General features: G+C 58.7%; 1 protein-coding gene across 2 annotated transcripts in view; it reads right to left on the bottom strand.

Moving 5' to 3' along the window:
• Positions 1 to 780: 780 nt before the first annotated feature.
• Positions 781 to 15,641, bottom strand: part of TNFRSF1B (TNF receptor superfamily member 1B) — a 32,680-nt gene continuing 17,819 nt past the window's right edge. The window contains exons 2-10 of one of the 2 annotated variants that reach the window (XM_080656606.1): positions 15,304 to 15,403; positions 14,585 to 14,713; positions 13,976 to 14,125; positions 13,429 to 13,522; positions 12,779 to 13,017; positions 12,021 to 12,095; positions 11,408 to 11,439; positions 6,760 to 6,967; positions 781 to 2,670 (exon numbers count right to left, since the gene is read on the bottom strand). In XM_080656606.1, the coding sequence (XP_080512732.1) occupies positions 2,390 to 2,670; positions 6,760 to 6,967; positions 11,408 to 11,439; positions 12,021 to 12,095; positions 12,779 to 13,017; positions 13,429 to 13,522; positions 13,976 to 14,125; positions 14,585 to 14,713; positions 15,304 to 15,403 (1,308 nt within the window). In that variant the 3' untranslated portion in view covers positions 781 to 2,389. The remainder of the gene's footprint in view (positions 2,671 to 6,759; positions 6,968 to 11,407; positions 11,440 to 12,020; positions 12,096 to 12,778; positions 13,018 to 13,428; positions 13,523 to 13,975; positions 14,126 to 14,584; positions 14,714 to 15,303; positions 15,404 to 15,641) is intronic. The other variant, XM_080656607.1, reaches the window with a different exon arrangement.

Raw genomic sequence — 15,641 nt, 5'->3', positions numbered from 1 at the left:
TTTCAGTCCCCTCGCACTGAATCTACAGGCCCAGCATGTAGATGGTGCTGGGGAAACTGTACCAGGGAGGCGGAGAGGGAGTGGGGGCAGCAGAGCACAGCAGAGGGTGGTCACAGGTAGAAACCACAGGAAGGGGTGTGGGGAGGAGGAAATACACCCGGCCTCGCTCCCCTCCCACCCCCAGTCTCCTGTTGGAGCTTTCCCAAGGGCAAACCCTGCTGGAAGGCTGAGGGCGGGGGCGAGGCATGTGGCCTGCAGGGGGCAGCCTCGGACTACAGAGCTGGGCGGACAGAGGAACTAGAGGGGTGTGTGCAGAACCACCCGCACATGACCGGTTGTCTCTTTCCCTCTGCCCTCCCTCACCAGCGCTCAATGTAGCCAAAGGGACCACCCCACCTCCTGGTAGAGGCCACGAGGGCCACCCTCCGCCCGGCCCCCACCCCCGCCCTTGGAGACAGCTTTCCAAAACACAGATCTGGCGGCATCTCCCCACTGGTTCCAACTTTCAGAGAATCCCTTTCCCATTGCCCACCCAGCAGGAAGTCCTTAGGACCTGGCTGCTCCCCTTCCCTCTCGCTGCACCCGCACCCCTCCCCCCCCCCCCCCCGCCCCAAGTGTCAGCTCCTCCTTCCCTTCTGCAGGCCTCTCCTAGTAGCTGCTGCATCCCAGCACCTAGAACAGCGCCTGCCATAACTACAAGCGGAGGAAATACTCGTCCCTTCACACGGCGAGCCATCAGGTGAAGAGGCACAAGGACCGAGGGAAGACAGGAGAGGCAGTCAAGTGTAAAACAAACAGTTTATTTACAAGCAGGAATGCTGTCCAGCATACAGTGCAAACTCTCATTGTCTTGGGATCAACACAAGCTGGGGAACCAAGGCTACATCCAGAAAGGGTCTCTTTTTAATTCTTGGCTTCCCGGCTCTGCTGCGGGGATGGAAAGGAGGCTAGAGAGCCTCCCGGAACTGTCCAGCAGGGGGCAGACCTGCTCCATAACCACGCAGGGTCCAACGTGGGCAGAGACCCTGGCGGTTCCAGGTAGTTAGTAAGCACATCTTGATTCCACGGTGGGAAGCCTCTCGTGTCTCCATGGCAATGGCTGGACTCTCCTACTCTCTAAACGTTCAGCTGCAAAGTTCAAGTCTTTTTCAACAAAGATCCAAGTACCACAGACTCAAATGGCTTCTCAAGGAGCCCCAGGCCCTTTCCTTCCACCCTCTGCAGGGAGTGAACAAGTGTGTTTGGGGGAGTGGGCAGGCTCTTTAACAAGTAAGAATGCCCTGGCAAAACTATTGGCTTCAGCTGCTTCACGAAGGCCGACCAGCCCGACATCGGCTACACGGACCCACAGCACACAACACACACAGACACAGACAGACACCAACTGGCTCTCAGGATCTCACATCCACCTGGGATGGCGACAGGCACAGTACTAAAGTGGTCCCGTGGCTCCCCTGGGGCCTGGGACTCCAGGGACAGCGGGAGGAGGTTGAGGGAACAGGAGCACCCCTCGGGAGTCCAAAAAGGAAGGTCCAGGCTGAGGTAGGAGAGAGATGGCTGCAGGAGCTGGGTCTCCAGGTCCTGAAATTCCCTGATAGGAGGTGTGGCCCGGGAGCCCACACCAGGCAGCGCAGGAGGGAGGGCGGCGGGGCTGGCGCTCTGGGTAAGCGGGAGTGCAGGTCACAGGCCGAGAAGGAGGGCACTCTGAGACTCTGGCGTTGTTGTGCGGCTGGCTTGTGTGCATGGTGCTTACGTTTTTTGGGTGTGTTTTTAAACTGCCGAATATTGAAATTAGGTTTCCTGTTAGAGGTTTGCCATCTTGCCCGGGGCAGGGCATCATCCAGGCTGCCTGCTGGGCCTCTGGGGGTCTGATTGCCACACCACGTACAGGAGGCGGCACCAGCAGGAAAGGATTTGAGGTGGTGCTTCCCAAGGGTCCTTAGCTAACCCAGGGTCCCCCCCTGCACAGAACCATCTGGCTGATGATAGCTCCTCCCCCTCTGGGACCACCCTGCAGGCTCAGCATCCAGGCTGACTGGCTGCCCCTTCCCCACGGAAGACTCCCCAGCACCCTCCTCCCCCACGGCCTCTCTGGACGCTGGAACCTCCCGGGGAGCCACAGCCCAGGGGTGAAACAAGGGCTTCAGAAGCCAGGGCAGCGAGGGGGCAGCTCAGAGTGGCAGGGACCCCGCCGGGCTGCCCAGCATGTCCAGCTAGCCTTGAGGGAAGGAGGCCCATGACCGGAGGGGTTCTCTGACTCTCCCTGCCTGCCAGGCTGTGGAGGCCACTAAAGGAACTCGGTCTAGAAGGAGCCAGAGTGCTGAGCGTGGGGGCCAGGGAGACCCCAAGGCCAGTTCACTCAGTGGCAACTCGGTCCCTGCCGGCCTGGTTAACTGGGATTCATGCCAGCGTCAGGCACGCCCAGGTTCAGGGGCTTCTCCTCCAGGCTCTGCAGCAAAGTCTCGGGGGCCCCGCGCGGGGACCGCACAGGGCACTCCTCCTTGGAGAAGGGGACGTGCTCGTCCTTCGGGGAGCCCGAGGCGCTGGGGTCCGCGTTCCCCGTCGTGGAGCTGGCCTGGGAGGAGCACCGCGAGCCGTGGTCAGAGCTGCTGCAAACGTTCACGATGCAGGTGACATTGACGTGGGTCCCGTGGCCGCCCGGGGAGGACTCTGCCGAAGGGGAGAGGGTGGTCAGCCGGGGTCCTGCAGTGGGGAAGCCATCACGGCCTGTCCCCTGCCCAAAGGCCTGTTACGACATGTGGGAGAAGGCCCTGGGCCCGTTGGTGGTCGCGTTTTTTAAGAGAATTGGCTGGCAACATTTAAAATTCAGGAATTAAAAATAAAATAAAATCACACCTTTTCCAGGACTGGCTTCTCCTAATAAACTTTGGTTCCATTAAAAATAAAAATTAAATAAAATAAAATTCGGGAATTTACGTTTTTAAAATCTGATTTATGGCTTCCCTTGGAGCCGGATGTGGGAGATCTGGCCACGGAGGGCCCACATACCTGAACACAGCTGGGAGGAAGGGCTTCCGGGCACAGGCTCACCCCACCTTCCGCCCACTCCCTGTGGGCATCTGAGTTTCCTAACCAATCAGCGTGGGACAGAATGATGGATAAGCCAGGAGATGGATATAAGGGGCTGGAGGCACAAGAGCCTCTCAAAAAGTGACAGCTGCTGCTGTGATGTGGGGACCTGCTGAGTGCAAGGAGGACGGGCTGGCTGTTCTCCAGTCCTCCCCCAGCCCAGCTCCCCCAACTCCAGGGGGTCCAAGGTGAGGTCAGAGCTGGTGACTTCCTCTCTCAGGACAACCCCAAATAGGCCAGGGCAAGGGAGGGCTGAACTCACGGGGCCAGAAGGAAATTTCCACCCTGAGTCTGCACAGCACCCAAATGCCACCCAAAGTCACCATGGCCTTTGCACACTGTGAACGAGACATGGTGGGGGCGGATAGGGGGACCACAACGGGCGGAGTGTGGCGGTTTACCCTAACCCACACTGGCGAGAGGTGCTAGGTGGGTGGGAGAGACAGAAGGGGATCGCAGAGGCCAGAGAGGCAGGAAGGGAACCGAGAAGGGGCCGAGGGTGGAAGGGGTGGGCAGACATGGTCAGGGGTCCACACGGGGAGGAACCCACACCAGGCTGGCCGTGGAAGAGGCATCGCTAAGGATCAGAAAGTGAATCCAAAAGTTAGATAAAGACCAACCGTTTACATTTGCAGTTCATTCATTCATTCAACAAATGTTCAGAGCCACCTGCTGTGTTCCGGGCACTGACCCAGTGGTCCCCCCAGGAGCTCCGAGGCTGGGGTGGGGGCACTGACAAGATATCACATGATGGAGGGCAGGCCATGAAGGAGAAGCAGAAGCGGGGTGCCTTGCTGATATGGGCAGCCGGGGAGGAAGCAACCCCCGAGAAGGGTGACAGGTAGGGAAGGGGTGGCAGCCCTGCAAGGAGGTGCCATGGCTCATCTCTAGGTGAGGAAGCTGAGGCTCAGTGGGGCTAAGGCGTCGCCTCAGCTTCCTGAGGCACCGTCGAGGGGGGGGGGGCACCGTCTGGGGGGACATCTAGAAAGGGCCACGTCCACTGCCATTCTGTGGGGGAGCGGGAGAGACGCAGGCCAGCAGACCTGACTACCAAACACACCCACGGAAGCTCCAGGCTTCCGGGGGGCCTGCAGGGGCGCCCTCCATGTGAGCACTGTGATACCTGTCAGAGACCAAATCCAGGCAAAATGCTCCTCCAGAACGCACCCCCAGTCCTGGGGCCTCAGGCCCAACGGAACTGGCCACAAGCCACACGGGGGAGCCCTGGAGGCATCCCCTATTCACGTAGCTTCCCGCCCCCAAGCCCGGGGGGTGCCCGGCTCTCCCTTTACCAGCTGTGTGTCCTTGAACAGCTATTTAAACTCTCTGGGCCTCCGTTTCCTTGACTATACCATATAATCAATATTAACATTATAATCTATTACATAATTATAAAACAAGGATATTATCCTATCTAATGAAAGAGTAATATGAAGATTGACCATCACTCCAACACACAAGATGGCTGCCCCCATGTGGACACAAGATGGCCACCACAAGATGGCCAGCAGGGGAGGGCAGTTGGGAGGGACCAGGCCTGCAAGGGAGGGCAGTTGGGGGCGATCAAGCCTGCAGGGGAGGGCAGTTAGGGGTGACCAGGCCGGCAGAGGAGGGAAGTTGGAGGCAACTGGGCCTGCAGGGAAGGGCAGTTAGGGGTGACCAGGCCTGCAGGGAAGGGCAGTTAGGGACAAACAGGCTGGCAGGGGAGCAGTTAGGCATCGATCAGGCTGGCAGGGGAGTGGTTAGGGGGTGATCAGGCTGGCAGGCAGAAGCGGTTAGGAGCAATCAGGCAGGCAGGCAAGCAGTTGGGAGCCAGCAGTCCTGGATTGTGAGAAGGGTGTCCGACTGCCCGTTTAGGCCCGATCCCAGTAGGATTCCTACTGGGATCGGGCCTAAATGGGCAGTTGGACATCCCTCGAGGGGTCCTAGATTGGAGAGGGTGCAGGCTGGGGTGAGGGACACCCCCCCCATGCACGAATTTCATGCACCGGGCCTCTATTATAATAATATAATACTATAACATTAACATGTAATACACTTTACCTCCCAGGAGCACACCTGTGCCGTCCCTCCCCTTCTTCTTTCCCCACAAGTACGCATCTCCTAAACTCTAGGGGACCCCACAAAGGCGTGCAACCAGGGTAGCAATGGGCAGCACAAGGCCCCCTTTCTCTGACTTCTTAGTGAGCCAAAGCAGCTCACCTGGGCTCATTTCCCCAAACATTCCCTCTCCAGTTAATCCTAGGTCCTTCCTTGTTTCACTCTCTCCAGCTTTAATAAATATCCCCTAAAAATAAAGAAATATGTAATACTACTTTATATTAGACTAGTGGCCTGGTGCACGAAATTCGTGCACATTAAAAAGGGATTAATTAGAGGAAATAATTTAATATTGCTATTTGCCCTTTTTCTATAATAGAAGTGTCAGAGATGAAAGAAAATTAGTAAAATGTATATGAAAACCTTCCTCCTGTCAGAGTCTGGGGCACACCACGGGACCCAGAGTCAAGTCCCTGCCCACCCACATGCGCCTGAAAATTGCGTGAGACCCAGACCTGGCCGCCCCGCCCCCCTCATTGGGATAGATCCAGACCTGGCTAGTCACACCCTTGTCAAGCCCCGCTGGGCAGGGAACGTAGCCTCAGGTCCCCTGGCCTAGCGCCAGAACAGGGGGCGTGGCCTGAGGTCCCCCAGCCCAGACCGGGGTGGGGGGGGCGTGCCTTGAGATCCCCCGTCAAGCCCCACCAGGTGTGGGACGTGGCCTGAGATCCCCTGTCAAGCCCCGCTGGGTGGGGGGCATGGCCTGAGGTCCCCCGTCAAGCCCAGCCAGGCCGGAGGGGGGGAGTGAAGCCTCAGGTCCCCCGGCCCGGCACCAGGAGGGTGGAACAGCCTCAGGTCCCCTGTCAAGCCCCCTGGGTGGGGGGTGTGGACTGGTGCTGGGCTAGGAGACCTCAGGCTGCTCTCCCCAACCCAGCACTGGGGGTGCATCTTGAGGTCCCCCGTCAAGCCCCGCCAGGCAGGGGGGCACAGCCTCAGGTCCCCTGGCTCAGTGCTGGGGTTGGGGGTGCGGCCTGAGGTCCCCTGGCCTGGTGCCGGGGAGGAGGGCACGGCCTGAAGTCCCTTGTCAAGCCCCATATGGTGGGGGGCATGGCCTGAGGTCCCCTAGCCCAGCATCAGGACAGGAAGCTCACCTTGAGGTCCCCTGTCAAATCCCACCAGGTGAGGGGCGTGGCCTGAGGTCCCCTGTCAAGCCCCACGGGGGTGGGGGAGGGGGTAGCCTCAGGTCCCTGCTGATTGCTTGTTAAGGCTCCTTATGGGAACCTGGCCTCAGCTGTGGGTGCAGCCATCTTTGTGATGGAGCGATGGTTAATTAGCATATTCCCTCTTTATTAGATAGGATATGCTATACCCTGCTTGGATACCAGACTCGAAGGACCAGTTAGGGTTGTCTAGAAGGAAGGGTATTCCTGGTGAAAGAACCCACATGGGCAAAGGTGGGAGGGAACTGGGGGGTTCAGAGAACCCAAAGAGCCCGGTGGCGCCGTGTTGCACTGGAGGGCAAGCCACGCTATCGTGCAGGGCTTCTCGGGCCCAGGAAGCAGGGGCTCAGGCAGAAACCAGGAAGAATCACGAAGGGGGGATGAAGCCGGGTGGGCCCCCGCCACTTACCTGAGCTCCCGGAGCCAGCCTGGGCCTCCCCAGACCCACTGGGCTGGTCCCTGCCCGGTGCCTGCGGCTGGTTCCTGGTGGGCGTCCCCCTGTGCGAAGCGCTGGCCGCGCTCTCCAGGGAGCTGCTGCTGGAGCTGGGCGCCGTGGTCAGCAGGTGCTGCTGCTCGGAGCCAGGAGCAACCTGGGCCTTATCAGCAGGCAGGTGAGGCTGGATGGGAAGGGAGGAGGGACAGCGGTCAGGCCTCCAGCCATCTCCCCTCCTTCCTCCTCCTCACCACCATCTGCGCCCCGTGTCACAAGCCCTTCATAGTTCACTTGCTTCTGCCCACAGCACGTGTTCTTTCCACACAAGGTGCTTTCGGGACGTGTGCCCTGATGGTTTCTGTGATCAGCAGCTGCCTGCCCGGCTGGAGGGCGAGCCCTCGTCTCAGGGGGCCCTGGTCTCCCAATCGTTCTCCCCTTAGAGGCGGGCAGGATTGTCATCCTCACTTGGCATTAGGAAATGGAGGCCCAGAGAAGGAGAGTGACTCTCCCAAGGTCACCCCCTCAGGACTCTCCCAAGGTCACCCCCTCAGCACAGGGTGGCCCGGCCCAGCAGCCAAGAGCATGGATTCTTGGATATCAGACTCGAAGGACCAGTGCAAGGAAGCATGGGTGCAAATCATGACTTCATCACTCACGAGCTGTGTGACCTTGAACAAGTGACTTAGCCACTCTGTGCCTCCATTTTTCATCTATAAAGGGAGAATAACAATCCATCTGCTAGGGTTATTGTGAAGACTAAATGGCTGAGAAAATGGTAAAGGGCTCAGAACAGCAGCTGTTACATAGTAAGTTCCAACAGCATTTGTTAAATCAGGGGCCACACTCTCACCCACTGCCAAGGATGAGGGTAAAATGGAACTGAGGCGAGTGAAGGGTTGGTGAGATATATCTTAGCGCGGTAGAGAGAGATGAAGGTCAGAGGGTGAGCGTCTGCTATGGGGTGGGGGACACAGGCACGTTAGACCCCCTCCCCAGGGAACAGAGACCCCAAGGCCTTGCTCCAGAAGGAGCCAAGATTCCAGGTGTGCTCTGAGCAGAGGCATAATACCTGATCCCTCCTGGGACTGGCCAATCACTGCAGCCCTGGCCCCCAGCCCCGCCCACATTGGCTGTGGCCTCTCAGCACCTGAGCCCTGAGGAGCCCTCAATCTCCTGAGGCCAGCTCATGGCCTCTTACAAGGAGGATCCTTCTAAAGTAGCCACGGGAGGCCATGGAGGCCCAGAGAGGGTGTGTTCCCTGCTCTGAATCACATAGCTGGTCCATGGGAGGGGCAGGACCAGCCCAGAACACTGTCCCAAGCTGGTGACTTGCCACTGTGTCCTGACTCCTGGCTCACCCCTCCCCCAGTTTTCAAGGGAAGGAGGGCATTTCTAGATTTCTAGTTCATGCTGAACTTGCCCACTCCTAGCCCTGCCCTGAACTGGGACAGGCGGGGGGGAGGGACAGGAGGCACACCCAAATGTCATTCCTCACAACCCCCAGAGAAGGGGCTTTCACGTTTCTCTGCCGGTGGCCAAGGCCCAGCAGAACAGAAACCCCCAAAGGTCACAGCTGCCTCCCTCCCCCAAGGCCACAAGTTGCAAAGTTCAGACAGGCTCCGAGTGGGGCAGAAAAATCCTGAGTGCTGCTGCTTGGGCTGGGACCCCAGAAAGGGGGGGTGCTGAGGGAGTTCATGCAAAAAACCAGGATCCCAGCCAGCCAGCTCCTCCTCACCTCCCAGCCCCTCCCAGCCCAGTCCTGCCCTGGATGCAGAGACCCTGGCAGAGCCACCACTCGGTTCACACACCTGTGTGTACAGGTGTGAAGGTATGTGAAGTGTACACACATACATGTCTATGGGGGACATGTGTGCACGTCTGCTGGAGGTGGTGAAGAGAGGCACGCTTAGGTTTGTGTCCCAGGCCACGCATTAGCTGTGTGATCGCGGGAAGTTACCTAATAGCTCTGAACCTGGGCTGTAAAACTGGAGCAATCATCTTACTGCCTGTGTCGCAGCACGGCTGTGGGAGTCAATAATGCTCAGAACTGTGCCTGGCATACGTTCAGCGCCTCATAAATGCTCACTCTCGTTATTAAATGTGAGCGTGCACAAGTGTGTCTGTGGGGGTGACTGTGGGTGAGCGCAGATATGAGGGTACGCTGAACTTTCCTAAAAGAGGGGAAGCCACTGTCCCGCCAGGCCTTGGGGTTCCTTCCGCAGCAGGAGCGACGGGGCAGAGCTGAGTCATGCGCTCTCCGCCCCAGCAGTCTAGACCTGCGGCGACCAGGCGGCCTCACAGCAGGGACCACAGCCAGCAGCCAGGAACAGAGTGGGCGCAGGCTAAGCGAGGGAGTGGGAGCCTGGGGACTGAAGGGCATCTGGGAAGCTGGCCAGCCCCTGAGGGCAGCCCTCTGGGGGCTGGGGGGACTTGAACAGCCCTGAATGCCAGGCCCGGCCACACCTGCAGATTCAGACTGAGATTCCAACCTGGTCTCTGTCACTTTCCTAGCAGCCTGACCTCATACGGGGAACAGAACCTCCCTGAATCTCGGTTTCCTCATCTGTGAAACGGGGTGACTGTACTGGGCACCGCACTGCAGTCAGAGCCGCAGCACAGGCACCGAGCCTGGCACACGGGGCTCAGCAGCCGTGCGCAGGGCCAGCTCAGACCTGTGCGTCAGTCTTCCCAGGTCCACGCTGGGCAGCTTGAAATTGGACGGTGGGAGTGTTGATGACACAGAAATGAGCTAACACCACGAATCAGGGGTTCGGGGTTTTTGCTCCGCTCGGAGGGCCCGTTACCAGTGCACCGCTCTATACACAACAGCACTCCAAAATAGTAGCTGCGTTGCTCACACTCAGTGAACACAGAACTCTGTGACGGGAAAGGGGAAGTGAGGCTGCTGGGTCACACCTGGGGCATCTCGCTGCAGTGGGTGTTGGGAAACACTTGGCCGGGGAGGAGAGGAGACGTGGCAGCTGGGCTGCTGGGGAGGAGCCTGGAGGGCACACTTGCCCTCTGTGCCACCCCTGAGCGGCTGTCAGCGTCACCGACTGGAAGCCAGAAAAAGGAAGGAGTGGCATTCGCACCCTGGGGGAATGAGAAAATGTCTGAACTCCCAAACCAGTGCTCCCAGCTGCTGGAATGCTGCAGAGCCGGGAGTCCAGAGACACGGTGCTGTGTGACCTGGGGCAAGTCACTTCCTCTTTGCTTGTCCACAAAATCAGGACATGAAATCAGTCGCTGGTCCCTACCAAGTCCCAAGTCCTGTGTAAGCCTCTGGCACTGGGCTGCCCAGGGCTGAGCTGCTCCCTAGCACAGTGGTCCCAGCTGGGGGTGGCTCTGCCCTCCGGGGGGCAGTAGCAATGTCTGGAGACATCTTTGGCCGTCACTCCTTGGAGGCAGTGCTGCTGCCATCCACTGGGGAGAGGCCGGCACTATTGCTGAGCAGCCTGCAAAGCACAGGACAGCCCCCAAGGACAGGACGATGGTGCTGAGGCTGAGGAACCCTGCCCAGCAGAATGGGGGGACCTGGAGGGAGTTCTTTCCTCGTCTGTAAAAGCAGGTATAAACCCTGCCCTGCCTACCAGATAGCAGCCACTGTGTACTGGCTCACCCCACACCCATTTCCAAGCCCTCTCCCTTGTCTTCCTCCACCACAGAGGCTGGGAAAGCAAAGTGCCCCGTTTCCTGGACTCCTTTGCAGCTAGGGATGGTCACGTGACACCATTCAGACCAATGAGACAAAAAAGGAGACGTCTACCTAGGGCTTTTGGGAGAGCATTGATTTCCTGATAAAAAGCACCATGGCTGGCCACGACCCCCTCTTCTGCCCACCTCAAACCTGAGGTCGCAGGAAGTGGTGAGAGCACCCTCTCATGACATGAAGCCACAAGCAATAGAACAAAAGCCAACACACTAAAGATGGCAGAGCCCGGGGTCCTACTGCCTCTCAGAAGGATGCAGTTGAACTATTCCAGCAGCCATCAACCCCTCGACCTCTTGGCATGTGAGAAACATAAAGCCCTCTTGCTTTAAGTAACCCTTACGTTTTCGGTTACTTGTGGCCAAATGCCCTCCTGATGGAGAACTGGTCACAGACCCTACTTTATAAAAAAGATCTACGGTGAGCTGCTTTGGTTGAAGAGGGGGGACCCAGAGCCCAGCCCTCTAGCCACCATCTCAACCCAGAGATGACCCCCGGCCCCTCTGTGGAACACCGGGGTACCCTGGCACTCCGTTTGAAAACCACTGCTCTTTGAAGAAGTGCTTTGTAAGCACAACAGAGATGCTGAGAATTGTTGCCAGCTGGGTGGATGGCACAGCCCCTGAGCAGCACTGTCTCCGTTTAATGGTGAGGAAACAGGGCCACAAGCCATTTCACGGCTGCCCAAGGTCACACCACAGGTCCATGACCACAAGCTTGCCACGGACACCACTAACCCCTGCTCCTCGCCGTGGCCTCTCACACTCGGTCTCCTTGATCAGCCCTGGCTGGCCTTTCCTCCGCCTCCCAGGGCTCTGCACACCACCAGGCCCTGGACAGACCCACCTGCAGAACCCACTGCTTCCTGTGGGAGCGCCTCCCCCACGGGAAGGAGAGCAGGGGAGGGGCACTCACCTTGGCGTCTCCAGGCAGGCAGAAGGGTTTCTCTGCAAAGGGGAGAGGGGACAAGTCAGGGACAGTGACTTCCTCGGGCCACGGCTCTTCTAACTAGGAGGGCAGCGTGGGGCCCAAGCAGAACCGGTGGGAGTAGACCCAGCCGAGGGGGAAGTAATTATCTACCAGACAAGGCATGCAAAGGCCCCACACTCAGCCCTCCAGCTGGCTCGACATTGTTCCACTCCCTTCTATCCCCCCAACTGCCTTCCAAACTCCGCACCTTGGCTCACGCCTGTCCTCTGCTGAGCATGCCTTCCCTTCCTGCACACAGCCCCCCACTGAAATCTTACCCAGCTCAAACCCCACCTGCCCCAGAGGCCTGACTCCCCCAGGATGCCCCACAAGAATCCTGGACTCCTCCCCCTGGGACGCCCTCGTGGAGCCTTGCCTTTCAGTAGCTAAATTAGCAGAAGTGCCCTCTCCCAGGCTCGCAGCTCCTACGGAGTCTACGGTATCCAGCTCTGTCTGAGCCCTCGGCCTATGCTCAGGCCCTGACTCACAGCAAGCACCCAGCTTCCTGAACAAATGAATGGATGAACAAACGGATAAAGGGAAAAGGAACGGAACTTACTTCTCTTCTGGGCTATGACACAGTTCAGCAGCCCCATCATTAGCAGTCCCAAGACTGTCACACCCACAATGAGTCCTGGAAGGAAAGGAGAAGCTCAAACCAGCTGCAAAAAGCACACTGACGTCTACCAGGGGCCTGGCAGGTCAGTCGGTGACCAAAGATGGCTAGGGCTGTCCCAGGTGAGGCATTCAAATACAAAACGAACAACCCAAAAACTGTGTGCCACACAAGCTCAAGCCTGGTGTAGTCCCTAACCCCACGTGGACAGCCCATGAGGTGACTTGGCCCAGCCCACTATCTTCACAGTCTGACGGTTCATCAGAACCAACAACCAGGAGACCACCTCCACTTTGAGATAAAAGCTGAGCCCAGCCTGGCCGGCGTGGTTGAGCGTCAACCTATGAACCAGGAGGTCACAGTTCAATTCCCAGTGAGGGCACATGCCTGGGTTGCAGGCTCGATCCCGAGTGGGGGGCATGCAGGAGGCAGTCAATCATGATTCTCTCTCATCACTGATGTTTCTCTCTCTCTCTCCCTCTCCCTTCTTCTCTGAAATCAATAAAAATATATATTATTTTTTTAAAAAGCTAAGCCTGCCTCTATCGACTTGGGGTCTCTCGGTGACAGGACCAGGTCCTGGGAGGAGACAAGTCTCACCGCCACCTGCCTCCCAGGACGCGCGCATCCAGCCCACAGCGGGCTCTCGGTGAGTCTGAGGGAGGAGGGAGGAAGGATGAACGGGCCCTCTTGTGGCTTACCAACTGGAAGAGAGACATTCCCGGTGCTGAGCCCTTCGGCCGGGGCACTTGGGACCACAGGGAGCAGGACAGACATGCTGGCAGCTGTGCTGGGTCCTGGCGTGGGCTCCGTGGGTTGGGATTTCGTGGACGCTGCCTGGGGCTTGAGGGCTAGGCTTGTGGTCACACGCAGGGAGGGGAGCACAGACTTGCAGACTGCGTCCCTGCTTGCATTGCCAGGGATGGCCGTCGACTCACAGCTGGGAGAGGAGGCGGCTTGGTCAGGGGGCAGCAGAGGACAGGATGGCTCGGGGTGGCTGGGCTCCCTTGTGGGAGACAGCTCAGAGGGCAAGGGTCCCAGCAGTGTGGATGGGGGAGGGAGTACATGCCCTGTCCTATTTTAGGACCACCCCTTCCTCTCCTCACCTGCCCCCCTGTCCCCAGGCTCCCCACTCAGTCTTGGCTTCCAGGGCAAGGCTGCTGTTCACCGTGCTGTCCTGGGACCCGCCCTCCATTAGATGAACCCGTCCTGGCACTGAACGGGCCTCGGCAACCCAAGGGTGCGAGTGGGGGTTTCAGGCACCATGACACCACCACTGTGTGTTCTAGACCCCCATCACCCGGGGCAGCCCCTCCCTGCTCCCCCAGAACCAAGGGGCTCAGCCACTCACAACCGATGGGGCCTGCAAGTGTCTGTGGATGACGCCGTGTCTGAGAATGTCCCTGGGGCACAGGCAGCACACACCACATTTGATGTTGCGGTTCCTTCAAGGAAAAATTGGGACCTGTCACCAACTCAGATGCTCCGTGGGACAGGGGGGCCTTGGCACTGAAGCCCTAGGGGAAGTCAGAGGACCGGTGGAACTGCCTGCATCTCTGCCTCCGAAAACACACACACACACACACACACACACACACACACACACACACGTGCACACACATAGCTGGAAGTTTGTCCTTTAACCAATTCTAGTGACTTCCTGGTCTCCGGGATCACATGGGTTCATCATCCTGGGGCACCACCTGATTTTCCAGCAGCTTAGGGCTTAATGAGATCCGTCTCTGGATCCCCAGGGCCTAGCACACAGTAGGTACCTAATCGGGCACCTAATGGATAGCAGGCCATCACTGACGATGTTCCCAGGCTGAGCTGAGGAGCTGATGCCCGTGAAGGAGAGGCCCAAGGGGGACCCCAAGGCCAGCTGCCCGACCCCGTACCTGGTGTGACCACACCGAAGCCAGGGGGGCACTTGCGCAGCAACGCGCACTGCCGGCACCTGTGCTGAATCTTCAGCATGCAGTACCAGCCTGGCCTGCAGGCGCACACGCGGTTCTGCTCCCGAGTGCAGGCTTGAATTTCTACCTGTTCTGGAGGGGCGAGAGGGCAGACCAGGGTCATTCCTGCCTCTACTTGCCCTGCTCACTGCCATGCCACTCTGCCCTCCCAGCCAGCCCACCACCCACAGACAGCTCTGCTCTCCAGCAGGCTATGGGTCCCTCCCCTCCCCACAGAGTTCCAAGGCCAGCAGTCTCGTTCCGCTCCATGGCACGAGCAAGACACAACTCCCTCATCGCTACCAGTGGGCACAGTTCTCCCACCGCTGCTCTTGGCCGGCCTGCCCCGTGGGGCTACTGAAGGGGATTCAGTAAGACAGGATGAAAATGCCCCGGATAAATAGCAAAGAACTGTACCCACGCAACCTCATGCCCCGGGCCATGGAAGCAGCAGGTCTGGGGTAACCCACATCAGCTTTCAGCCAAAGGGGCCGGAGTGCAGGTGCCCAGGGGAGGATGCTGGGGACCACCCCTCGCTCTGGGCCTACTCACCAGAGCTGCAGCGGGAGTCACAGCTCAAGCACTGGGGCACCCAGTTCCAGAGCTGGGTGAACATGCTGTCCTCGCAGGGGGCACACACCGTATCTGAGGTCTTGGTGCAGGGGGACTGGACGTGGTAGCCTGAGAAAGCAAGGGCCAGAGGTCTCAGGGGAGGTGGCTGCTGCCCGGACCCTGAGCTCACCCACTGTTCCCCAGAACCCCGGAGTTCTGTAGTGGAGCTGCGAAGGCTCTTTGATGGGGTTCCAACTCCTCCATCCACTCGTCTCACATCTAGCAAGTACCAGCTGTCCCTCCATCTCTGAACCCCCACTGATCATGACATATCCTCCCCTCTGCTCCTTCCAGATGCCTGGAATTCCACCATCAACACTGCCTGTCCACTAGTCAGTCACCCTTTAGTGAGAACTGGTTTGCCGGCTCCTTTCTTCTTTGCATTTGGCTAAAATTCTCCACCGGGGGCCATCGAAGCTGAGGTCTAACAGATAAGTAGGGGGTTTCCAGGGAAAAGGAGTTGGGAAGAGGGAACAGCATGTGCAAGGCCCCAGAAGCAAGACGGACCACAGGGCTGATTCATGGAACTAGAAGGAGTTCGGGACGAATTGAGAGCTATGACCCTGCCTGCTCCACCCTCATACACACACTCCCTCCCAGGCACCAGCCCCCAGGAACCCAGCCAGTCTGAGGGCCAGGGCTCCAGGGCTGTCCCTCACCAGGAGGACACATGCTGCAGCACATCTGGACCCTCTCGTCATAGTAGTCTCTCTGCTGGCACAAGCTTCCGGGCTCCGGGACGTAGGGGGTGAATGCCACCTGGAAGGGGGAAGAAGGACAGCCATGAGCTTGGCCACGCCCGACACCCAGATCCCCAACCTGTGTCCCACAAGTCCCTTCTGGGGCTCATCGATGCATGGACGAAGGACCTGAGGACTTCTCCCTTTGAGTGGGGGGTGAGGGGAAGGTAGAAGGGAGAGTCCCTGCCTCCTTTCACCTCCCCTCTTCCTCCCTCAGGGTGGCGCACCCATGTCTGCAGGCGGAGACACTGAGCCAG

The sequence above is a fragment of the Plecotus auritus genome (assembly GCF_963455305.1).
Source record: "Plecotus auritus genome assembly, chromosome: 2".
Lineage (NCBI taxonomy): Eukaryota > Metazoa > Chordata > Mammalia > Chiroptera > Vespertilionidae > Plecotus > Plecotus auritus.
Note: the sequence above shows the minus strand (reverse complement) of the source record. Positions and strands in the feature narration are given on the sequence as shown.